Source organism: Zalophus californianus, chromosome 11 (assembly GCF_009762305.2).
Source record: "Zalophus californianus isolate mZalCal1 chromosome 11, mZalCal1.pri.v2, whole genome shotgun sequence".
Classification (NCBI taxonomy): Eukaryota; Metazoa; Chordata; class Mammalia; order Carnivora; family Otariidae; genus Zalophus; species Zalophus californianus.
Window position 1 is genome coordinate 54,317,009 of NC_045605.1, and position 26,073 is coordinate 54,343,081.

A 26,073-nucleotide genomic window follows, 5' to 3' on the forward strand; every position below is an offset into this window, starting at 1 on the left:
GCTTCTGCTTTATTCACCATTGTATCCCCAGTAGCTAGAATAATGCTTGGCACATAGTAGGTGCTTCTTGTATGTATGTTGAAGGAATAAATTAATTAACCATTTTAGATAGAATATAGTACTTTCATGTGATTTTTTTCCCAAAAGTTAACTTTTGTTTGGTAGCTTCACAAACACACAAAAAGAGAGAAAATAATATAAGCCTTTAGGTCTTCTTCATCCAGCTTCAGTGGTTATCAGCTTTTTGCCATTCTTGTTTTGATGTCTTTTCCGCCACTTTTTGGAGGTTGGGCACATCTGAAGCAGCATATCATTTCACTTGTGAATATTTAATTATCTATGTTTAAAAAATAAGGACTTGTTTTAGGACTTTAAAATAAACCCACAACAGTTTTTGATAGCATATAATACCTACGCCATGTTCAGTTTTCACTGACTGTCTTTTTTTTAAAGATTTATTTATTTATATTGAGAGAGAGAGCGTGTGTGTGCACACGTGTGCATGAGCATGGGGAAGGGGCCGAGGGAGAGGGAGAGAGAGAATGCTCAAGCAGACTCTGCACTGAGCAGAGAGCCCTACATGGGGCTCCATCCCAGGACCCTGAGATCATGACCTGAGCCGGAATCAAGAGTCAGACACTTAACCAACAGAGCTGCCCAGGCGCACCTCATTGATTTTCTAAAAGAAGACTTTGTATGGTTTGTTTGTTCGAAGCAAAATTCACACATTGCATTTGGTTAATTTATCTCTTTAAGTCTCTTTTAAGAATCTGTAGCATTTTTGCCCTCCACCTTTTTTTTCATTCGCATGCCATTTTTTCTTGTTTAAAAACAAGGGCATGTACCCTGTGGAATTTCCAATATTCTAGACTTACCGTTCATGTGTTTTTTTACTCGCTCTTTAGGGTACCTCTCTGAGTACCATATTCAGAGTGGTACAGTTCAGATTTTATTACCCTCTGCATGAAAGGATTGATGATCAGGGAGAGGAAGGGAGGAGGGCAGTAACATCTGACTGTGTGCTGTGTGCCATTCCTGTGCTAGTCATTTTCCTCTCAGTGCCCTCTGAGGTTGTTACTAGTCCCATGTCACAGATGAGGCTTAGAGAGGTTAATTAGCCTGTTCAAGACATAGGGCTTATGTCAAGACATAGTCCAGGCTTTACACCTAGATCTGGCTAATTTCAAAGCCCTTTCTCTTCCCCACAATTGAATTCCCAAGAAAACGACTTTTCCAAGGTTATATACGTGGTAAGCGGCTTGCCAGGATTCTGGGTCTTCCTACTCCATATCTATTGCTGCTCCTCCCGCTTCAGGCCTCCTTGGTGTGCTTTGTCACTTCCTTAGAAACTAGGTGGGAACTGGGGAGTTGGTCATATCTAGAAGGCACTTCATCTTTTGAGCATACATTTAAGTAATTTTGTCTTTGGTATAGAAATGTGCTGACCTAATCTTAGCATTGGCGAAGTACATTTTGTTTTTCATTTCACATATATGTATGTTCAGTATGTGTATCTACATAGTGCCACATATTGTGCTACAAACTTGAGATATGGTGATGAACAAAAGGATGTGTTCCTTTTTGCCTTGGGAGAAATTTCTCACTATAGGAATGTTGGTGCAACTTGGAGACCACCTCCCAGTATTGTGGCTGAAAGGGCGAGACTACTCATTTCTTAGTCTCCCTTGCACCTGAGACGCAGGCCCAGGCCCTAGACCCAGCCAATTAGATTCACCAGCCTCCGACTTGTAATCAGGATGTGGTGATCCAAAAGAGCAGGTTCGGTGAGAGATTGTGTCTGGTGATGGCTGTGGTAGCTGTAGCAGCCAGTTTCCAGAGGCTCCGGGAGCAGCGGTGCTGGCAGCAGTGTTGGTTCCCCCGTGCTGGCAGTGTTGGGGCAGCTTGCCGCACTTCATGTCTGAGGTGGCTGCACAGTGGAAGAAGGGCACTTTTAATCCTAAAAGCATGTTTCTGGTTAGAAGGTAATGGTATCAGGGCGCCTGGGTGGTTCAGTCGGTTAAGCGTCTGCCTTCAGCTTGGGTCATGATCTCAGGGTCCTGGGATGGAGCCCTGCATCGGGCTCCCTGCTCAGTGGGGAGTCTGCTTCTCCCTCTCCCTCTACCCCCTCCCCAGCTTGTGCTCTCTCTTGCTTACTTTCTCTCTCTCTCAAATAAATAAATAAAATCTTAAAAAAAAAAAAAGAAGGTAATGGTATCAGATAAATTCCCATTCACTTTGCAGTATTTAGGTGTAACATACTGATCGACAAAATCTCTTTCCCCTGAAGTTTATAAGATTAATTTCTCAGAAATAAAACCTTAGAAAACTTGGATCATTGAATCACTTTTGAGATGTTAGTTTCCCGTGTTCCTGTTTGTTGGTTAGCTGAGACTAGCACATCAAGGTAACAACAGCTTCTTTTGTTCCAGGAGAATGATCCATCTGTGAGACTGAAAATTGCATCATTGTTGGGTTTATTATCAAAGACTGCTGGATTTTCACCAGACTGCATTATGGATGATGCCATTAACATCCTGCAGAATGAAAGTAAGTTGTAATTTAAAAACTATATAATCAGAGCAGAAATCTTTAGTTCCATCTATATAGAATTTAGGACACAACTTCCTTGTTTTGGTTGTTACTGAAAAAGAATTTGAGGATGATTCAATAAAACATGTACATATATTTACATTAAAGATAAAATACAGAGTTGGTGCCTTGCTTTAATATTTATTTTAAAATTAAATAAAAACCCTTTGTTGCTGTTTTCTGAAAATATAATTTTGATCATAGTTTCAAAGAATAGTTTTATTTCATCTTGGGGTATACTTATCTAAATAAATGTGACTTTGAATATTGGACAACAGTTTATAAATGTAAGAGATTAATGACAATAAAGAAAAATTTTATAAAAATACCCTTTCTATTTCCATAAAACAAGGTTTTACATATTGCCTTTTACTTATATACATTTTGTATGGTTGTACTTACAGTGAATGTACTATTTGTGTTTTACTATACTCAACATTACATACATTTTTCCATGTTTCTATATCGTCTTCATAATATTTTCCATGTTTCTGTATCACCTTCACAGTATTTGAGGTGTTGATAATACATTAAATAGCAACTGATACAGTAGCATGTTTCTAACTTTTTGCTCTTGTAGATAGTGGCAAAAAAATAAATCCATTTCTTTTAAAAGCACTAAAACAATTACATTGCCTTAGTAAAAAAGTATCCTTTCTTTCCATGGACGGTTCTTATAGAAGCTAACTATATACCTGCAAAAATTTCACACTTTAAGATTGGGGATTTCATAGAGCCATAGACTTATTTATCTATAATTGGCCTTATAGAGATCATCTTGTCTAACTCGTTCATTTTGTGGATGGTAGAAACTTAGTCCCAGAGAGATGAAGTGAGTGGAAGTCAGTTCATTTAGCTAAGGAGTAGCAGAACTGAGAACTTAGTGCCGTGCTCTTTCTTATAGACCATGGTTTAACTGAAACACTTTATCTCTAAGATAGAAACATTATAAGAGTTAATTTGGATGCAAACCTCATTCTAACCTTAAAAAAGAGAGACTCAAATTATGCAGTATAGGGCACCTGGGTGGCTCAGTTGTTGGGCGTCTGCCTTTGGCTCAGGTCATGATCCCAGGGTCCTGGGATCGAGCCCCTCATCAGGCTCCCTGCTGGGTGGGAAGCCTGCTTCTCCCTCTCCCGCTCCCCCTGCTGTGTTCCCTCTTTCACTGTATCTCTCTCTGTCAAATAAATAAATAAAATCTTTAAAAAAAAATATGCAGTATACGTGGAAATAGCTGTTTTGCTTTTTGTTAAATATTCTAAGGTTTCTTTTCTTTAAAAATTATTTATTTAAAGATTTATTTATTTATTTCAGAGAGAGAAAGAGAGCACAAGCGGGAGGGGCAGAGGGAGAGAGAGAGAGAGAATCCTAAGCAGACTTCATGCTGAGTGTGGAGCCTGATGCGGGGCTCAGTCCCACACCCCTGAGATCACGACCTGAGCCGAAACCAAGAGTCGGATGCTTAACTGACTAAGCTACCCAGTTGCCCCTATTTATTTATTTTAGGGAGAGAGAGAGAGAGCACAAGTGTGTGTGAGTACGAGTGGACGGGCATAGGAAGAGGGAAAGAATCTTGAGCGGACTCCACACTGAGTGGAGTAATAAAGGGCCAGGGAACTCAGAGACAGTCCCTCTATCTCATGACGCAGAGATCATAACCTGAGTCGAAACCAAGAATCAGATGCTCAACCGGCTGAACCATCCAGGTACCACTATTCTAATGTTTATTACTTAATTGTCTTTGAGAGATTTAATCTAGGTCTCCTCCTGGTTTCCAGTTCCTGGCCACCTAGATTTAGAGTAGAAGATAGAACTGGAAGGGACCATAAAGATCATCTAGTTCAAGCCCTTTATTTCATTGCCAAGGAACATGAACTTCAGGGATGAAAAGTGACTGCTAAAGTCACCCTGTATTTGTGGCTTAGAATAAAGCACAGACTAGAATTAGGAGTCTTTCATTTATCAGTCTAGTGTTCACTTTCAAAATCCAGCAGTGTGGGCCACCCTGTGGACCAAAAGTCCTTCATTTCAGTTCATCAGATGTATGAGTTCCACAATTCCTTGGCAAGCACTGGACTAGGTGTCAGGTATCTCTGCTTCTCTAGTACATATCACACCAGCAATGAAAACACACAGCTTGTTGTAGAGGAGGTATAATCAGAATACTGTGGGAACAGAAGAGAGGGTGAGGTAAGTGCTGACTGGTGGGGTCTAGAAAGGCTTAGTGAAGAGTCACATTTGGAAAGGCAGAGATGGGAGTAGTGCCAAGAAGTGGGAACATTATGATAAAAGCTAGAGAACTGGCCACGTATAAGAGATTTGAAAAACTGAATTGTTTCATGAGAGATCATCAGGGAGTGAGGGGCTTTAGGAGGAAAAACTCGTAAAGTGTTTTGAAGCCAAAGGGTAGGTAGTCTTGAGTGCTAAGGAATTTTGAATGTTATTTTGTAGGCACTGGGAACCATGTGAAGTTTTTTTGAGCAAGGGCATGGAATAATCAAGTCTAGTTTTAGAAGGATAAGTTGGTGGCTCCGAGGAATTTGGTTTGGTGAACTACATCATTTAGAGGAGAGATGTTGAGAATTTATTTATTACCCATGTGGAGATGTCCATCCAACCTGTAGTTGTAATATAGGTCTGGAACTCAGGAGAGAGACTAGGGCTTAAGATTTAGATAGATTTGTGATTTATTAGAAGCAAGAGTTGGCCCGCATTCTGTGAGCTGAGCTGAGATCCATTGAGGCGGTGTGTTCTCTCTGCCATGAGCTTTCTCGCTAGCTGAATTCAACTGGGTGAGCTATGAGTGGCCGAGTCAGATCCAGATCCAGATCCAAACAAGGAAAAGATGATCCAGGCTCTAACCAGCAGGAGCAGCAACCCAGTGATGAGCAACTGAAACAAAAGGAGGCACCACCTGAGAGTCAGGATGTTCTACCTGATCAAGGGAAGGAAGTTGAAGGAGGACCTGTGGCTCAAGGACGGGACCTGGAAGCTGATCTCCAGGAGCTGCCTCAGGCAAAGGCTGGGGGTATAACTGAAGATGACCCTAATGTCAAGGGGCCAAGTCTGCCCTTCTTAGAGCTCATTAAAATGCCTGAAGCAGGTGAAGGACTACTCCAGATTTAAATAAGGACAAGCTGAAACATGCAGACTACTTTTATGTGGGGTACTTCACTGTTGTAATTCTCTCAATAAAGTTTTACAGACGTTCCACAAAAAAAAAAAAAAGCAAGAGTTAAGCTTAGAAAAGCTTAGCTAACGGGGCACCTGGGGGGCTCAGTTGGTTGGACGTCTGCCTTCAGCTTGGGTCATGATCTCAGGGTCCTGAGATCCAGCCCTGCACTGGGCTCCCTGCTCAGCGGGGAGTCTGCTTCTCCCTCTGCCAAACCCCCCTCCCCTGCCCCTGCTCTCTCTGTCTTTTTCAAATAAATAAAATCTTAAAAAAAAAAGGTTTAGCTAACTTTTCATGGTTGTTATGTAGAATCATTTTGTACAAGTAAATTAAAGGGTGGTGTGGTAGCGTTGGAAATTTCTTCATATTTCTTCTGTGTTCTTGAAGTACCTTTTCTCCTTGTGGTCTCTTTTGAACTGGAGACTTCTTGATGATCTTCGGTTTTGCATTTAAATTTAAGATGAGGACGAGGAACTAAAAGGCTGATGGGTAGTTCTGTGTGAAGGGACAGGGCTTGTCAATTGGTAGCCTCTATACTAGGATGAACCTCTTTGGAGGACTTTTTTTTTTTTTAAGATTTTATTTATTTATTTGGTGGAGAGAGACACAGCAGGAGAGGGAACACCAGCAGGGGGAGCAGGAGAGGGAGAAGCAGGCTTCCCGCGGAGCAGGGAGCCCGCTGTCGGGCTCGATCCCAGGACCCCGGGATCATGACCTGAGCCGAAGGCAGACGCTCAACGACTGAGCCACCCCGGTGCTCCATGTTGGAGGACTTTTAAATGTTAGTGTCTTCCATGTTTTTCTGTGGGGCCCATCAGTTTCTCCATTTTGGAGTTCATAAATCTCCTGCGAGGAAGACAGATGGATGCCTGACTGCAGTGTTTTTTGGAGTCAAAGCTGTTGAAGGGGGCTAGGGAGAGGGGGGAAGTGTCTCATTTATCAGTACGTTACTATCTCTTAATCTCCTCTTCTTCCCAGTCCTCACCTGGTATCCCCCAAATTGGGAACTTTCTAGTCTAATTTCTATATAGAATATACTTCCTATTTCAGTGGCCACTATGCCGTGTAGTATAGGGAGGGAGGCAGAGGTCCAACTGCTTCTTACAGAGACCTCAGCTAAATCCCTGCTTTATCCCCGATTTTTGCTTTTTGTTGTTGCTTTAAATCTCCCAATTCCTGAATCTTTTTGGGGTGTTATGGCTAGAATACATTTGCTTTGTAGGGATATCCTCCTCTGTACGTATTTACTATTAGATTTCTCCATTTTGCCAAAGCTTTTTTTTAATCTATGATGTTTTTCATCTCTGAAAAATTTACCTTTCTTAAGTACTTACCTTTATTCCTCTGGGTTTGTTTTGGTTTTTTGTTTTTCTTGGTTTTTTTTTGGTGTTTGTAGGTTTATACCTTTTTAATTTCTTTACTCTTTTACTAATGAAATTTTAGGAAAGAATAATAAAAGATGTGTTCAATCTGTTATATTTAACTAGAAGTTTTACTAAGAGATTATGTAGCCAGTGTCTTCTTTTCTTTCTTTCTTTTTTTAGGTCTTATTTTTAAGTAATCTCTACACCCAATGTGGGCTTGAACTCACAACCCTGAGATCAAGAGTTGCATGTTCTAGGGGGGTCAGGGGATGGGTTAGCCTGGTGATGGGTATTAAAGAGGGCACGTTCTGCATGGAGCACTGGGTGTTATGCACAAAGAATGAATCGTGGAACACTACATCAAAAACTAATGATGTAATGTATGGTGACTAATATAACAATAAAAAAAAATTAAAAAAAAAAAGAATATTCTACCGACTGAGCCAGCCAAGTGCTCCACTCGTGTTTTCTGAGCTTTAGTCACTTTATATGTTATGTACACCATTTTTGACATATTTGTTTTACATCTGTACTATAGTTTACTTAATATTTTTCTTAAGTGGACAAAATTTTTTTTTAGTTAATTTAAAGAGACTATCTTGATGGGTAAAAGGAAATTAGTGTTATGTGACATCAATAGATAGTAACTGCAATTTTCATTATGTACCTTAAAACATAATTATTAATATAAAAATGATTATCTGAATGCCATCTAAAATCCTCCTGTATACAGCCAGCATTAAAAGAACCACATTTGGAACAAAAAAGAGAATTTAGACAAAGAAGAGAATCTGGCTGATTGGTATTGATTTATTTGGATTTGGCTCTTTGCCCACTTACTAAACCTTCATTGAGCATATAATGAGTGGTGCTGGATTGAGAGAATACAAAGGTGAATAAGACACAATCATTGTCCTCAGGGATCTTTCAGTCTCTTGGTTTAGTTTGATAGGAAAATAAGTATAGTAAAATGTTAGAGTGTACAGGGTGCAGTGGAAGCACAAAGGAGGAAATAGTCAATTCTTGTTGGGGAAGAAGGAAAAGTTCTGTATAGCAGGTGACACTACAAGATTAGTAGGTGCTTCCTGGGGAGTGGGATTGAGAATGGAGCTGGGTATGGGTGGAGGAATTCTAGGGAAGTTAGCCTGAGCAAAGATAGGGGGACATGAAATCATAAGTAATTGGAAAAAAGGGTGCTAGAGGAGACTTAAAGAGATGAGGCTAGAAAGGTGGGCAGAGCTAGACCTCATGGAGGGACTGGTATGTATGTGTGTATGCCCTGCTAAGGAATTTGGATTTTATCTGGAAAGCTGTGAAAAGCCCTTGAATTAATCAAGCACTAAACAGTTTTGGAGTACTGTGCCCAATCTTGTGGAGGATTCATGTTTTATTCTTTTATTTTTTTAAAGATTTTATTTATGTGAGAGAGAGCACAAGCAGGGAGAGGGGCAGAAGGGAAGAGAGAGGGAGAAGCAGACTCCCCACTGAGCAGGCAGCCCAGTGCGGGGGTCTCAGTCCCAGGACCCTGAGATCATGACCTGAGCCAAAGTAAGACACTTAACTGACTGAGCCACCCAGGAGCCCCAGATTCAAAGTTTTAGACATGATCCTTTTAGGAACTTAGCTTTTGGTTGAGGGGAATTCAAGGATCGAATAGAGGAACCTAGCTAACAAAAATGTACATTTTTTACCCAAGTAAATTTAGTTTCTCTAGTGATCTCCTTTTGAAATTCTCCAACCCAACTTTTCATCTTCCTTTCTAGAGTCTCATCAAGTCCTAGCTCAACTGTTGGACACTTTGCTTGCAATTGGCACTAAACTCCCAGAGAATCAAGCTATCCAGATGCGATTAGTTGATGTAGCCTGCAAGGTAAGAGCATGATGGTTAGATACAGGGTTGCATCTTTCTTGAATAGTTTGCATTGCCTTAAGAGGTAGTATGAGCTGTAAGATCTGCTTAGCTCCATCCCAAATCTGTAACTAAGAATTGCCAAGGATGCATAATGGTTTTAAGAGCTGCCATCCTTTTGTTTCTTGATGTTGGATTAGGTATAAAGCTGAGTAACTTGTTACAAAATGAACTTCCTCATCCTCCCAAAAGAAATGAAAATTATTATAATAGCTGCCATGTATACTGTGCTTAATACATGCACTCTGCTTATTAGGGTAGTTTGTATCCAGCTTTTCATGTGTTCTCTCCAGTCCTTTAGGTAAGTACTCTTATCCCTGTTTTACAAAGGTGGCCGTTGCCGTTTAGGGAGTTTAACTTGCTCAATATTTCACATCTAGAAAGTTGCAGAACCAGGGTATAAACTCTAGTTTCTCTGATTCTAAAGCCCATATTCTTTTTTGTTATGCTTTATTGCCTCAATAAACAGACTAACTACAAAGAAACAAGTGTTGGGGAAGATTTTTTTAGTTTTTTTTCTAACTATAAAAGAAATACATGTATATTAGCTGTGCCTTTTGATTTAATTTGCAGCTTTTAATTAGCCGCCTTTTGTACATAACAGCTTCTAAACTTGTACAATTGGTTTTACTTTTAATCTTTCTGACGAATTTATTTTGAGAATATAAGACAAATGTGTTTGAACTGTGAAAGAATATTATATTTATGGAATTAGAAAACTATGTCTGAGCCCCAGGAAAAAGAGTGTATCATTTATCTTAATAAACAACAACAACAACAAACAAACCCAGAACACTTTGACAAGTACAATATTAAAAGCCTAAGTGGAAAAAACTAGAGATTGTATGTTTGAGAGAGTAATATATAGATATAGATATACCATGTAAGAGAATAACATGTCTGTGAGATTGTGCTCGTGAGAAGTGTCCTATGAAGTGGATTGTTAATGCTTGAGGTAACAGTTTCTTCAGTTTGCTTTTTTTTTTTAAGATTTTATTTTTTATTTGACAGAGAGAGAGACAGTGAGAGAGGGAACACAAGCAGGGGGAGTGGGAGAGGGAGAAGCAGACTTCCCATGGAGCAGGAAGCCCGATGCGGGGCACGATCCCAGGACCCTGGGATCATGACCTGAGCTGAAGGCAGATGCTTAACGACTGAGCCACCCGGGCGCCCCACCCTTTTTTTTTTTTTTAAGATTTTGCATTTTGCTTTTTCACTGACATTATAACAGAAGTATTTTATATTGTAAATATTTTGTAGACAGTTTCAATGGGTACATGATATTTTGCTCAATAATTAAACTATAGTTTACCTAATCATTCTCCTATTATTGGACATTTATATTAAAACCACTTTTTAAATTGTGAATAATACTGCAGTGAATATTGTCTAAAATATTTTCTGTATTTAGGTTTATTTCCTAAACATAGTAGAATTACTAGTTGAAAGCATTTAGGGGTTTTTTTTAAGGCTCTTGATACTTGCCAAATTGGTTCCCAGAGTGTTGCAGTTTGTATGACCACCAGCAGTGTATGAGAGTGCCTAATTTCACTGTATCTCTCTCGCATTGGGTATTACTATTTTGTTTTGTTTTTTTTTTTCCATTCCCCTTCATCCATTTTGCCCAATTCCTCCAACCCTTGCCTTCTGGCAGCCATCTGTTTGTTCTCTGTATTTATAGTTCCGATTCTGCTTTTTGCTTGTTTGTTTATGGTTTTGTTTTTTTTTAGATTCCATGTGTAAGTGAAATCATACGGTATTTGTCTTTCTCGGTCTGACTTATTTCACTTACCGTAATACCCTCTAGGTCCATCCATATTGTGGTAAATGGCATGGCTCATCCTTTTTTGTGGCTGCATAGTATTCGTGAGTGTGTGTGTGTGTGTGTGTGTGTGTGTGTGTGTGTACATGCCCATGCATACAGATACTCAGACACAGTGTATCTTCGTTATCCACTCATCTGTCCGTGGACACTTAAGTTGCTTCCATATCTTGGCTATTGGAAACAATGCTACAGTAAACATAGTGAAGCATATGTCTTTTTGAATTAATGTTTTCATTTTCTTTGGGTATTGTATGGTATTTCTGTTTTTAATTTTTTGAGGAACCTCCATACTGTTTTTACAGTGATTGCACCAATTTAAATTCCCACCAACAATGTATGATCCATATCCTTATCAATACTTGGTATTTCTTGTCTTTTTAATTTTAACCATTCCAATAGGTGTAAGGTGATATCTCATTGTAGTTTTAATGTGCATTTCCCTGATGACTAGTGATGTTGAGCATCTTTTCATATATCTTTTGGGCATCTATATATCTTCTTTGGAAAAATGTCTGTTCATGTCCTCTGTCCAGTATGTTTTTTTTTTTTAAGATTTTATTTATTTGAGAGACAGAGAGCACATGAGCAGGGGGCAGAGGCAGAGGGAGAGGGAGAAGCATACTCCCTGCTAAGCTGGGAGTCTGATATGGGGCTTGATCCCAGGACCCTGGGATCATGACCTGAGCTGAAGGCAGACGCTTAACTGAGCCAGCTAGGCACCCCACCTCTGTCCATTTTTTAATTGGATTGTTTTTTGATTTTGAGTTGTACAAGTTCTTTATATATTCTGGATATTAATCCCTTATTAGATATATCAATTACAAATATCTTCTCCCATTTAATAGGTTTCTATTTTGTTTGATGGTTTCTTTTGCTGTGCAAAAGCTTTTTCTTTTGATGTAATGTAGTCCTAGTAGTTTATTTTTGCTTTTGTTTCCCTTGCCTTAGGAGACATATCTGGAAAAATGTTGCTATGGCCCATGTCAGAGAAATTACTGCCTATGTTTTGTTTTAGCGTGTTTGTCATTTCAGGTCTCATTTAGGTCTTTAATCCATTTTGAGTTTCTTTTTGTGTATGGTGTTAGAAAGTGGTCCAGTTTCAATCTCTTAGATGTAACTGTCCAGTCTTCCCAACACCATGCATTGAAGATAATTTCCCCATAATATATTCCACAGAATGTCCATATTACCCAAAACCATCTACAGATTTGATGCAGTCCCTGTCACAATACCAGTAGCATTTTTCACAGAGCAAATAATACTGAAATTTGTATGGAACCACAGAAGAGCCTGAATAGCCAAAGGAATCTTAAAGAAAAAACAAAGCTGGAGGTAACACAATTTCAGATTTCAAGATATACTACAAAGCTATGATAATTAAAACAGTATGGTACTGGCACAAAATAGATACCTAGATCAATGGAATAGAATAGAAAGCCCAGAGATAAACCCACACTTATCTGGTCATTTAATCTATGACATGACAAAGGAGGCATGGGTATTAATATTTTAAAACAGATGACAAACCCATTAATCTGGTAGGAGGAAAATGTTTTTTCTTTAAATTTCCTTTTTGGGATGCCTGAGTGACTCAGTCAGTTAGGCGGCTGCCTTTGGCTCAGGTCATGATTCCAGGGTACTGGGATCGAGTCCCACATTGGGCTTCTTGCGATGCAGGGAGCCTGCTTCTGCCTCTGCCTGCTGTTCCCCCTGTTTGTGCTTGCTTTCTGTCTCTCTCTCCCTCTCTCTGACAAATAAATAAAATCTTAAAAAAAAAATTTTCCTTTTATTTTTTAATTAATATTATTTTTAAAATTTCCTTTTTAAAAGATTACTAGTGAAGCTTCATATTTGTGTTTCATTTCTGTTTCCTTTCTTCAGAATAAACTTTTCATATTCTTTGCTAGTTTCACATGTGGGGTTTTGTATGTTTCTTCACCGTTTGTAGAGGCTCATAATGGAGTAAAAATTTGAACCATTTGAAAATGGTAGATCTGTGAAAAGCTTTTGCAGACTCAAGTAAATAAAGACCATGATACATAGCTACAGTTAGTATTTATATTGCCTAATGCCATTTTGTCTGTGATTTTGTCATACAATATGTTTTTTTTTTTTTTAAGATTTTATTTATTTATTTAACAGAGACACAACGAGAGAGGGAACACAAACAGGGGGAGTGGGAGAGAGAGAAGCAGGCTTCCCACTGAGCAGGGAGCCCAATGTGGGGCTCCATCCCAGGGCCCTGGGATCATGACCTGAGCCGAAGGCAGATGCTTAACGACTGAGCCACCCAGGTGCCCTGTCATACAATATGTTTTGAGATAAGATTCACATACAGTAGCATTCACCTTTGTGGTAGAAATAATACAAAGTATGTTCTCTAATCACAATGGAATGAAATTAGAAATCAGTAACAAAGAAATTTGGGAGACCCCTAAATATGGAAATTTTTTTTTTTTTTAGATTTTATTTATTTGACAGTGAGAGTGGGAACACAAGCAGGGGGAGTGGGAGAGGGAAAAGCAGGCTTCCTGCTGAGCAGGGAGCCTGATGTGGGGCTCGATCCCAGGACACTGGGATCATGACCTGAGCTGAAGGCAGATGCTTAACAACTGAGCCACCCAGGCGCCCCTAAATATGGAAATTAAACAATATACTCCTGTATCACCAATGGGTCAAAAAAGAAATCAAAAGAGCAATTAGAAAATACTTGGAGATGAATGAAAACTTGGGGGATTTAGCTACAGCATGCTTAGAGGGAAATTTGTAGCTCGAAATGCCTATGGTAAAAAAGTCAAAGATCTCAATCAGTAACCTAACCTTCCACCTTAAGACACTGGGAAAAGAAGAGTGCACTAAATATAAAGCATGCAGATGGAGGGAAATGAGAAAGATTAGAGTGAAGGGGCGCCTGGGTGGCTCAGTCAGTTAAGCAGCTGCCTTCAGCTCGGGTCATGATCCCAGGTCCTGGAATTGAGCCCCACATTGGGCTCCCTGCTCGGCGGGAAGCCTGCTTCTCCCTCTCCCTCTGCCGCTTCCCCTACTTGTGCTCTCTCTCTCTGTCAAATAAATAAGTGAAATCTTAAAAAAAAAAAAAAAGAAAGATTAGAGTGGAAATTAATGAAATAGAGAATAGAAAAACAGTAGGATAAAGTCAATGAAACCAAAAGCTTGTTCTTTGAAAAGATCTACAAAATTGACAAACCTTTAGTTATATTGCCCAGGAAAGAAAGAGAAAATTACCAGAATCAGAAAAGAAATAGAGCACATTAATACCAATGTGATAGAAATAAAAAAAGATTATAAAAGAAAATTGTGAATAACCATATGCTAATAAAATAGATAACTTAGATGAAATGGACAAATCGCTATAAAGAGACAGACTGCCAAAACTGACTCAAGAAGAAGTAGACAATCTGAATAGACCTGTAACAAGTAAAGAAATTAAATTAGGAATGAAAAAAACAGAAACCTACTGACAAAGAAAAGCTCACCCTCAGATGGCTTTATATCAAACATTTAAATAGGAACACCGGTTTTTCACTTTCCCCCAAAATAGGAGTGAACATTTCCCAGCTCATTCTATGAGGTTAGTATGAGCCTAAAACCAAAACCAAAGACCTCACATGAAAAGCAAACTCTAGACCAGTGTTTTTTATGAATATGGATGTAAAAATCCTTAACAAAATACTAGCAAGCCAAATTCAGCTATTTGTAAATAGGATTATACACCACAACCAAATGGGATTCATTCTAGGAATGCAAATTGGTTCAACATCTGAAACTAAATTAAAAAAAGAATAAAGGACAAAATTCCATGATCATCTCAGAATAGATTTAGAAAAAGCATTTGACAAGATTCAATATAATTTCATTATAAAAACACTTAAAAAAAAAGCCTGGGAGTAGAATAGAACTTCTTCAGCCTGATAAAGGCCGTCTGTGAAAAACTGACAGCTAACATACTAATAGTGAAAGATTGGATGCCTTCCCCACCTAAGATCAGGAACAAAACAGCTATGTTCTTGTGTCTTATGTCTATTCTGCATTGTACTGGAGGTTCTAGCCAAGGCACTTAGGCAAGAAAAGGAAATAAAAGGCATCAGTCCTGGGAAGGAAGATGTAAAACTATCCCTGTCTGTTCACATGACATGACCTTATATATAAAAAAATTCTAAGGAATCCATTTAAAAACTATTAGAAGTAAACAAGTTAGGGAAGGTTGCAGGATACAATATGAATGTATTAAAAAATCAATTGTATTTCTCTATATTTGCAATGAGCAATATGAAAATGAAATTAAGAAAATCCATTTATTGTAGCATCAAAACTAATAAAATACTAATACATTTAATAAAAGAAGTACAAAACTTGTATTTGAAAACTATATGGATTTTCAAAGGGAACCAAGATAGCCAAAACAGTCTTGGAAAAGAAGAACACAGTAACAGGTACACTAGCAGATTTCAAAAACTTAACTAAGCACCAATAGGTACATGTAAAGATCAGTGAAATAGAATTGAGAACCCAAAATTAATCCCATGTATCTTTGGTCAACTGATTTTTTGAAAGGATACCAATACCATTCAATGGAGAAAGAACAGTCTATTCAACATGTGGTGCTGGGACAACTTGATATCCACCTGCAAAAGAATTAATTTGGAAACTTAACTAACACCATATGTAAAAATTAACTCAAAATGTATCAAAGACCTAAATATGTCAGCTAAAACTATAAACTTCTTAGAAGAAAACATAGCTGTAGATTTTCATCACCATGGGTTTGGCAGTGGATTATTAGATACGACAAAAGCACAAGGAACAAAAGAAAAAATAGATAAATTGGATTTCATCAAAATTGAAGAATTGTGACTGGAAAGACACTATCAAGAAAGTGAAGACAGTCCACAGAATGGGAAAAAATATTTGCAAATTATATGTCTAATGTCTAGACTATATAAAGATCTCTTACAACCGAACAATAAAAATACAAATAACAATTTAAAAATGGGCAAAGGATCTTAATAGGCATTTCTCCAAAGAAGATATACAAGTAGCCAATAAACACAAAACGATGCTCAGCAAATACAAATCAAAACCACAGTGAGATGCTGTTTCACACCTTTGGATGGTTATACTATACTTGACCATACCAAGTTTTGGTGAGGATTTGGAGTAATTGGAGCTCTCCTCCATTTCTGGTGGCAATGTAAAATGCCTCAGCTGCTTTGGAAAATAGTTCCGCAGTTCCTCAAAAAATTGAAGATACAGGCTTACTATATGATCCAGCAATTCCACTTGTAGGTATCTATCAAGAGAACTGAAGCATCTTCACACAAAATTTGTACATAAATGTTTATAGCAGCAATATTCATAATACTGAAAAGGTGGAAACAACCCAAATGACCATCTCAGCAACTGATGAATGGATCAACAAAATACAGTGGAATATTCTTTGACCATAAAAAGGAATGAAATATTAATATACACTACAACTGGATGAATCTTGAAAACATGTCGAGTGAAAGAAGCTAGTTACAAAAAACTAACATATATGATTCTGTCTATATGAAATTTCCGTAATGGGTAAATCTAACAGACAGAAAGTTGATTAGTAGGTAGGTACTTAGAGCTGGGATAAATAGAGGGATATGGGGTTGGTAGCAAAAGGGCATCTCTTTGAAATGATGAAAATGTTGGAAAATTAACTGTGATGATAATTGTACCCATACATAAATATACCAAAGACCATTGAATTGTGTACATTAGCTGGATGAATTGTGTGGTGCGTGAGTTATATTTCAATAAAGCTGTTACTATAAGAATTCACCCTTTGAATTTGAATTGTGGTGAATCTTTCAACATTTCTATTGTTTCTTTGGCTGTTGTGAATAATGCTCTCAATATTTGTTTACAAGTTTTGGTCGGAAGAATGTTTTCAGTTCAGTTTTGGGTCTGTTTATTCTGGGAATGAAATGGCAGGGCCATTAAACTTATATTTAACTTTTTTGTTAAAAATTTTTTAATTATGGTAAAATACATGAATTTTTTTAGTTAAAATAAAGTGAATAAATTTTTTAAAATTTAAAAAAGCACACATAACATAAAATTTACCATTGTAATCATTTTAAAGTGTACAGTTCAGTGGCATTAAGTATATTCTCTTATGCCACCATCACCATCATTCTTCACCCATCTCTTCATTTTGCAAAACTGAAACTTTATGAGTTAAAGAGTAACTTCCCATTCTCCCCTCTCCCCCAGTCCTTAGCAAGATGCTAGATGCCTTTCGCTGAGAAAGAGAATTCTGGGAGCGTATTGGGTTGGGACAAAATCCAGACACCTCAGCAATTTCAAACTTATCCCCCAAGTTGTAAAACAATGTACAGCTGCCTGGGTGGCTTAGTTGTTTGGGTGACAGACTCTTGATTTCAGCTTAGGTCTTGATCTCAGGGTTGTGAGTTTAAGCTCTGTGTTGGGCTCCATGCTGGGCATGGAGCCTACTTAAAATAATAATAATAATAATGATAATAATAATAATGTAAAGAATTTCCATATATCCTTCTTCCTGATTAACTGATAGTTAACATTTTCCCACATTTGCTTTATCATTATCACTGTGTATATATGTATTATTTTTTCCTGAACCATATAACAATAAATTGCAGTCATAATGCCCCTTTTCCACTAAAGTAGTACTTAAATACTTAAGTGTATTTCTTAAGAAGGATATAATTTGGGGGCACCTGGGTGGCTCATTCAGTTAAGCATCCAACTCTTGATTTTGGCTCAGATTATGATCTTAGGGTCGTGAGATCTGGCCCTGTGTGGGGGTCCACGCTGGATGTGAACCTGATTAAGATTCTCTTCCTCTGCACCTGTCCCCGCCACTCCCCCCCCCCCCGCACGCACGCGCATTCTGTCTCTGAAATAAATACATCTTTAAAAAAAAGATGTAATTTTTATAAACGTAATGCAATTCTGAAAATCAGGAAATTTAACCTGGTACAATACTAACACTAATCTCAACCTTTATTCAAATTCTACTGATTGTCCCAATATTATCCTTCATATAAATTTTTCTTTTCCGGTTCAGGGTCACAGAATGCATTTAGTTTTCATCCCTCTTCATAATTTGGAAAGGTCCTTCAGCCTGTCTTTGTCTTTCATGACCTTGACATTTTTGAAGAATATAGACCATTTATTACAGACTATCTTTTAATCTGTGTTTATCTGTTCAATCTGTATAATCTGTATTTCCTCTCTTTAGATTCAGGTTATATATTTTGGCAGGAATACCACATAAATAATATTTGTTCTCAGTTTATCATATTATAAGGCACAGATGAGGTTTGACTCATTATTGATGTTGTTAACTTTGATGATTGGTTAAGGTGATGACTACCAGGTTTTTTGTTGTAGAATTACAATTCTTCCTATGATTAATAAGTGATTTGTGGGAGATATTTTGAGTTAATGTAAATATTCTCTTCCCCATCAAATTTTTACTATTTTGGAGACTACTAATAAATTTTGCTGAGTCAGTTGATACTCTGGTCATTGCAAAATCATGATTTTCTAACTCTTATTCCTTATTAGTTGACATACTACTGTAAATAAATCTTTCCCTCCCTCCCTTCTTTCCTGTGTCTCTCATTTTATTCAGTATATTATAATCCATTTCTATCATTATTATTGTTTGAAGTTCAGATTGTTCCTTTATATGTCTTTCAAATACAGGGTACGAATCTGCCATATTTTTTGTTTCACAGTAGGAAGAAAGTCATGCCTTCAAGTACTCTTAACTCTTCAAAGTTCATCTCATTTTATCCTGTCAGTAATCCTTTGAGGTACATTGTACAACTAATCCTCATTTGAAAAGATTTGGTTCACAGATTTGGCTAGGAAATTAATATTCTTTTCATACATCGAGTCTGTACAACTGAAGTTGGAGATCTGCTTTCCTTCCTATGAAGATTTTTCCAGTAGAACAAATATTCTTGTCATTTTTTTGTATAAGGCTTTCTTAGAGCCTATTTTTAATTCTTGTCTGTCTCCATCTCACCTTTTCATCCAATCTCTGTTTCTTTTCTGTTCCTTTAATTCTGTGGCATAAGTATAGTAAACTCTTAAAAGGCATATAGCATTTTAACATTTAGAAAATTCTACTCAGATATTATGTATGGTTTGTTAGGAGAGTATATCTGTCAAAATCATTTGCATACAAAGTACACTGAATTTTTGTCTGCTTGAAAACAATCCATATTGAAATTGAATGAGTCATTAAGTTATTTTTGTCTTACTTAAGGAACTTCATTCTCAGATTTTCTTGATATACTTAGCCATTGATTTTTTTTTTCCCCTGTAGCAATAGTTTTAAACTGGTTGGTTGAGCTTATTTTTGACACAGACTGCTCTTATTATTGGGGATGTGGTTTGCTTACTCACTCCATTAACATGAAAATGACGTCACTTTAGCAGCCTGGGTATAACACCAAAATAGCATCATCTGCAGAGCAGACACATTAGGCAGCCATTAGTGATGATGGTGTGATGCAAGAAGTGACCTGTATGGGATGGACATCATAGAACTGTAATTGCTGCCCTGAGGGTGTGATTTGGACTTTCACTGTCTTTTGGCCTAAAACTCAGTGTGCAGTAATAGGCTGGTTATATAGCAGTGTTGCCTGGTTACCATAATAGAAGCAGGAAGGTTTCAGTTTGTTGTTTGAAAATCAGATAAAGTATTTGTTACAGTGGAAGCAACCTTCAGGGGCTGGTGGGTCAGTCAACAGTTTAGTTATGAGAAATGATGTTTTCATATTAAAATGGTTTGTTAAAAAAAATCCTGCTTTATTAACTGACAGAGTCATTGTCAGCTTCATATCTAAAGTTTCTCATAATTTCTCAGTTTCACTGTCTTAATTTGATTGTTAATTTTGAGCTTTATATATAAGACGTTCTGAGGACAGAAGTGTATGTTTCACATTTTTGCAGCCTGAATAACTTGGAGGCAAGAATTAACTCTGATCTAAAATGTTAGAGGGAACCATTTTTATAATGAGAGGTTCTGTTTCTGAGCACCACACCCTCAGCATAGTGGCTTTCTCCCCAGGTATCTATCCTTTGTTCTCTTCTCCGAGTAAGCCTACCTGCCCATCCCATATCCACATGAGACATAGCTTCTCACCTAGTCTAGGTCCCTGCTTAATTCAGGAATCTTCTCTGGGAGCATTCTGGTGTGAGCCAGTAACAGGTGCTCTCTACCTTTCATGACAGACTGCCCTGTTGTCAGATAGCCGTCACTAGAAAGTTCATGCTTGTGTGTTCTAGATCAGCAGACCTATTTCATCCAGGTGCCCACCCTTACCTCTGACCCTTCTCTATTTTCTGGGGTTTTTTTTTTTTTTGGCCATCACTTGGTCTTCTTTTCCTTGCCTGTTCTCCTTCTCTTCTTTTTTTTTTTTAAAGATTTTATTTATTTATTTGACAGAGAGACACAGTGAGAGAGGGAACACAAGCAGAGGGAGTGGGAGAGGGAGAAGCAGGCTTCCCGCGGAGGAGGGAGCCCGATGTGGGGCTTGATCCCAGGACTCTGGGATCATGACCTGGGCCAAAGGCAGATGCTTAACGACTGAGCCACCCAGGCACCCCTCTCCTCTTTTTAGGTAGGTTTTTTTTTTTTTTTTAAGTACATGCTAAGTGCTAGGCACTATGCTAGGCACTTGTACTTACTGAATGTCTATTATGTCCCAGACACTATTAGCTAATTGCACATACAGTAATTCTTTTTGTGGGAGTGTGGGGGGAGAGAGCGAGAAAGCAAGAGTGAGTGAGTGCAAGGGCACAGGGGGAGAGGCAGAGGGAGAGGGAGAGAGAGAATCCCAAGCAGGCTCCATGCCCATCACAGGGCTGGATCCCACAACCCTGAGATCATGACCTGAGCTGAAATCAAGAGTTGGATGCTTAACCGACTGAGCCACCCAGGCGCTCCCATACAGTAATTCTTAAATGAATTCATTTAGTATACTCACCACAAAACTTCATAGTAGGAGATATTATTCCTATTTTTACAAAGTAAGGATTTCTATAAAAGCTTGTGGGGTTTATGGGGCGCCTGGGTGGCTCAGTTGGTTAAGTGACTGCCTTCGGCTCAGGTCATGATCGTGCTGGGTTCGAGCCCTGCATCGGGCTCCCTGCTAGGCAGGGGGCCTGGTTCTCCCTCTCCCTCTGCTGCTCCCACTGCTTGTGCTATCCTGCTCTCTCTCTCTCAAATAAATAAATAAAATCTTAAAAAAAGACAAACTTGTGGGTTTAGTGAAGATCACATAGATACTACGTAACAGGGCCAGCAATCAAACCTAGGTCTGTCTGACTTAAGTCCCTGTTCATTCAGCTATGCTACTTTGCCTCTCAGACAAGAGATGAAACAATTTATGGAATCCACTTTATCTGCAAAGCTTCCTACACTTCCTTGAGGCATTCTCTGAACCTGTTTGGGTGTGGTTCTATTATTGCTGCCTCTTTTTGTGTTCTTAAAAATACACTTTTCTTATGGATAATGTAATATTTTTCTTTTTTTTAAGATTTTATTTATTTAAAAAAGATTTATTTATTTGAGGGGTGCCTGGGTGGCTCAGTCCTCAAGTGTCTGCCTTCACCTCAGGTCATGATCCCAGGGTCCTGGGGTCAAGCCCCACTTTGAGCTCCCTGCTCCGCGGGAAGCCTGCTTCTCCCTCTCCCACTCCCCCTGCTTGTGTTCCCTCTCTCGCTGTGTCTCTCTCTGTCAAATAAATAAAAAAAATCTTGAAAAAAAATTAAAAAGATTTATTTGAGAGAGAGAGCATGCATGCACACACACAGCGAGAGGGGCAGAGGGAGAGAATCTTCAAGCAGACTCCCTGCTGAGTGTGGAGTCCGATTTGGGGCTTGATCCCACCATCCATGAGACCATGACCTGATCCAAAACCAAGAGTTGGATGCTCAACCAACTGAGCCACCCAGGCACCCCAAGATTTTATTTTTAAGTAATCTCTGTACCCAACATGGGGCTTGAACTTATGACCCCAAGAGAGTCACACACTCTACTGACTGAGCCAGCCAGCCGCCCCTATTTTTCTAATGTTTATGAAACAGTATGGCTATTTTATTTTTTCTTGTGTGTATTTAGACTGTTAATTTTTTTAAGTCTCAAAGTTGCAGAAAAATTGCAAGTCCAGTTATAGAGAACTTTGTTTTTTTGTAAACTATTTTAGAATAAGTAGCTAACATAATGCCCCATTACTCCTGAGTACTTCATTGTATATTATCTATAAAAAAGATATTTTCCTGGGGCCCCTGGGTGGCTCAGTTGGTTGAGCGACTGCCTTCAGCTCAGGTCATGATCTCAGGCTCCTGCGATCGAGCCCCACGTCGGGCTCCCTGCTCGGCGGGAAGCCTGTATCTCTCTTTCCCACTCCCACTCTCTGTGTTCCCTCTCTCTCTCTCTCTCTCTGTCAATTAAATAAATAAAAACCTTTAAAAAAAAGATATTTTCCTACATAACTTCAGTATGATCATCAAGAGGACATTAACATCAACATATGCTACCATTTGATCCTCAGACCTCACTCAGATTTCACTATTTGTACCAATCATGTCTTTTGTTGGTAAAAGATCCAGTTCAGAACCACATGTTGCATTTTAGTCACATCTCATTAGTCTCCTTCAATCTGGAATAATTCCTCAGTCATTACTTGATTTTATGACGTTGACATTTTTGAAAATTATAGGATAGGTATTTTGTAGAAACTTCCTAAATTTGGATTTGTCTGATATTTTCTCATAATTAGGTTTAAGTTACCACCTTTGGCAGGAATATCACAGATGTGATGCTCTTATTGCATCCTGTTAGGTGATTTTGATTTGTCCTATTACTAATGATGTTAACTTTGATCACTTGGTTAAGATAGTGTCTGTTACATTTTTTCACTGTAAAGTTACTCATTCCTTTTGATGACTAAGTATTTTGTCGTGTGGTACTTTGAGACTATGTAAATATTCTGTTATCAAACTTTCAGCTTGTTTATATCAGTTACAAACTCACAGATTCCTTGTTTATTCAGTGGATCATAGTCTGTTACTATATTCACCCTGATGTTCACATTTTCCTGATTTGAAAAACAACAAGAACAAAAACAAATTTCCTGATTTGGCCAAATAGGGGCCCCTTTAAGCTGGCTTCTGTGTTCTTTTGACTTCTGTTTTCTTTGAATACTTCCTTCTTTTCTGGCACAACGAAATAATCCAGGTTCATCTTTTTTTTTTTTTAAAGATTTTATTTATTTATTCATGAGAGATGGAGAGAGAGAGAGGGGGAGAGAGAGAGAGAGAGAGAAGCAGAGGGAGAAGCAGGCTCCCAAGGAGCAGGGAGCCCGATGCGGGACTCGATCCCAGGACCCTGGGATCGTGACCTGAGCCAAAGGCAGTCGCTTAACCATCTGAGCCACCCAGGCGCCCTCCAGGTTCATCTTGTACTTTCTTTCTCTATTTTAGCTCCAGAATCAGCTATAATATATTTACTTATCTGATACATCTTCCCGTTTGTTCAGTGCGTGCGTGTGTGTGTGTGTGTGTATTACTTATACAAAATATTGGTAGCCTGGTTAGCTAATCACAAGAATTGGTTATTAATTCAGTGTCAGTATGTTTATCATGTAGTAATTAGAAACTGGAGTGATCTTCATGCTGGAGACTAGTGATATTTGGGAGTAACTGTATAAATAAATTTGAGGAAAACAGGTATTGTGGAGCTTTTAAAGTATTTAAGGTGCAAATGCCCAACTTTGTGCATAGTGAGCAAAACTTTCAAAATCATGAAGTTATTTATGCAGCTGAGTGGGGAAACAAGCTCTGGACTGAGTGGGTATCAAGAGTGTTCAAGGGCACCTGGGTGTCTCAGTTATTAAGCATCTGCCTTCGGCTCAGGTCATGATCCCAGGGTCCTGGGATCTCCCTGCTTATCGGGAAGCCTGCTTCTCCCTCTCCTACTCCCCCTGCTTGTGTTTCCTCTCTCTCTGTGCCTCTCTCTGTCAAATAAATAAGTAAAATCTTAAAAAAAAAAAAAAGGAGTGTTCAGTATCAGCTCTTCCACTAAATTATCTGTGTGTTTTTAGACATATCACTTAATCCTTATGGTCCTGTAAAATAGGGGATTGGATAATAAAGGCCGGTGGAGGGAAATGGGTGATTATTGAGTGTACTTCCAGAGACTGTTGTGATTTCAAATCAGTAATTTCATTTATAGATAAAAAATCCTGGAAAATTTGAACTTGAAGGGATTATCTAAAGATACTTTTTTGTATTGACATTTATATATGTAATTACCTTGTAATGAAACCATATGATATTTTATCTGTGACCACCTATCTTTCTTACTATTTTAGATTATGGTATCAATAGCTAATAATCTTATTAAGCTTATAGTATATCAAGTTGTTTTTTGGTTTTTTTTTTTGTACATTTATATCCCTATTGGAGCCTCATGATAACCCTGTAAGTTAGCTGAGGCAGCTATTATTGTCCTTTATAGATGAGGAAGTGAGGCTCTGAGAGGTGACTTGACTCTTGACTGATTTACACATATCATGAGTCAGAGCTGAAAGTTGAATACACACACACACACACACACACACACACACACACACACTTTATATTATGGAAATTGCAGGTTTACTGTTATTTCCAGTTTTAAGTGTACATTTGACAATTTTTTTATACTGTGCAGTCTTTTTCATAGATTTTTCTCCTCTCACTTTTTGTTGTTGTCTGCTCCAGTATTTTTATTTTGCTCTAGTACTTAAAGGAAATCGTTGACATCATGTTATTTAAATCATTAATACTTCAGTATATATCTATAACTGATAATTTTTTAAAATATAGCCATGATGCAATTATTAACAGTTACTCTATATCAGTTCATACCAATTCATATTAAAATTTCCTTAATTGCATTAATCATATCTTTTTATAGTTGGTTTCTTTTGGATTAGCTGCCAAAAAGACCTATATATTGCATTTGGATAGTCTGTTAATTTTTTTTAATCAGTAACAGTTCCCCATTTTGTTTTTATTTTTTCTTTAAATGCCATAAATTTATTGAAGAAACTGGGTCATTGGTCTTATAGAATACATTCTGGATTTGTTTGATTGCTTTCTTTTGGTGTAATGTCAATGTTGACCGTGGAAAATGCCCTATTTACTGGTTTCTTTGTTCTTTTGATCTGGACTCCTGTTAGTCCTTGATGTCTTTCTTGCTTTCTGGTGCAAGGTGTCCCAGGCTCTTACATATTCCTTGCTCCAGTCCTGAAACTAACCATTTCTGTAAAGAGATCTGTGAACCCAGATTTTAAAACTTCACGTCCCATTCACTTTTCTCTATACCAGTGTCTTTGAAACTGAGCATTGTGATCCATTGGTAGGTAATGCAATCAGTTTTATAGGCCATGATGAGTATTTTTTTTTCATTTTATTTTTAAATAATATCTATGCACAATGTGGGGCTTGAACTTAACAATCCTGAGATGAAGAGTCATCTGCTCTACTGAGCCAGCTAGGCACTCCATCACGATTAGTATTTTTTTGAAAATCAAAATAGAATTAAAATATCAGAGTATATCACAAGATGTAAGGGTAAGTAATGTTTTGTTAAACTCTCTATATATGTATTTGTATGTGAATACTCTGTTGCAGTATAATGGATATTTCTTATAGTGGGTCTAAAAAATTTAAAAGTCAGAGTTCCATGCCATATTATCATGTACTGTACAACCTCATTTCTTTAAAGTATTTTTAGTTCCCGTTACAGCATTATGCAAATAGCTTATTTCAGTAGCATTGGACTAGGTATAGCAATAGATAACTGATAATTTGTTAAAAATACTGGTGAGAAGAGCTAACATGAAATAGATTGACAGTACTTAAGTGTTGACAAGGATGTGGCACAACTGGAACACTGTGCATCACTGGTGGAAGTGTAAATTAGTTAAATTAGTACAACTGCTTTGGAAAACTGTTTGCTACTTGGTATTGTCTTTTTAAGCTGAACATATACATGTCCTGTGACCCAGCAATTCCAGTCAAGTTTATATCCAACAGAAGCCACATTCAAGCTACCACAGTCATGGTAGCTTTAATAAGAATAGCCAAAAACTTGGGGCACCTGGGTGGCTCAGTC

At 38.0% G+C, this 26,073-nt stretch overlaps 1 protein-coding gene across 3 annotated transcripts in view; it reads left to right on the top strand.

The window, feature by feature from the left end:
- The window catches only part of INTS4 (integrator complex subunit 4), a 117,079-nt gene that overhangs the window by 25,582 nt on the left and 65,424 nt on the right, over positions 1 to 26,073 (top strand). For all 3 annotated transcript variants that reach the window (XR_003517489.2, XM_027579980.2, XM_027579979.2), the window contains exons 3-4: positions 2,430 to 2,547; positions 8,889 to 8,995. Coding sequence is in view for 2 of the 3 variants with exons in the window: in XM_027579980.2 (XP_027435781.1) it covers positions 2,430 to 2,547; positions 8,889 to 8,995 (225 nt within the window). In the remaining variant the exon portion in view is untranslated. The remainder of the gene's footprint in view (positions 1 to 2,429; positions 2,548 to 8,888; positions 8,996 to 26,073) is intronic.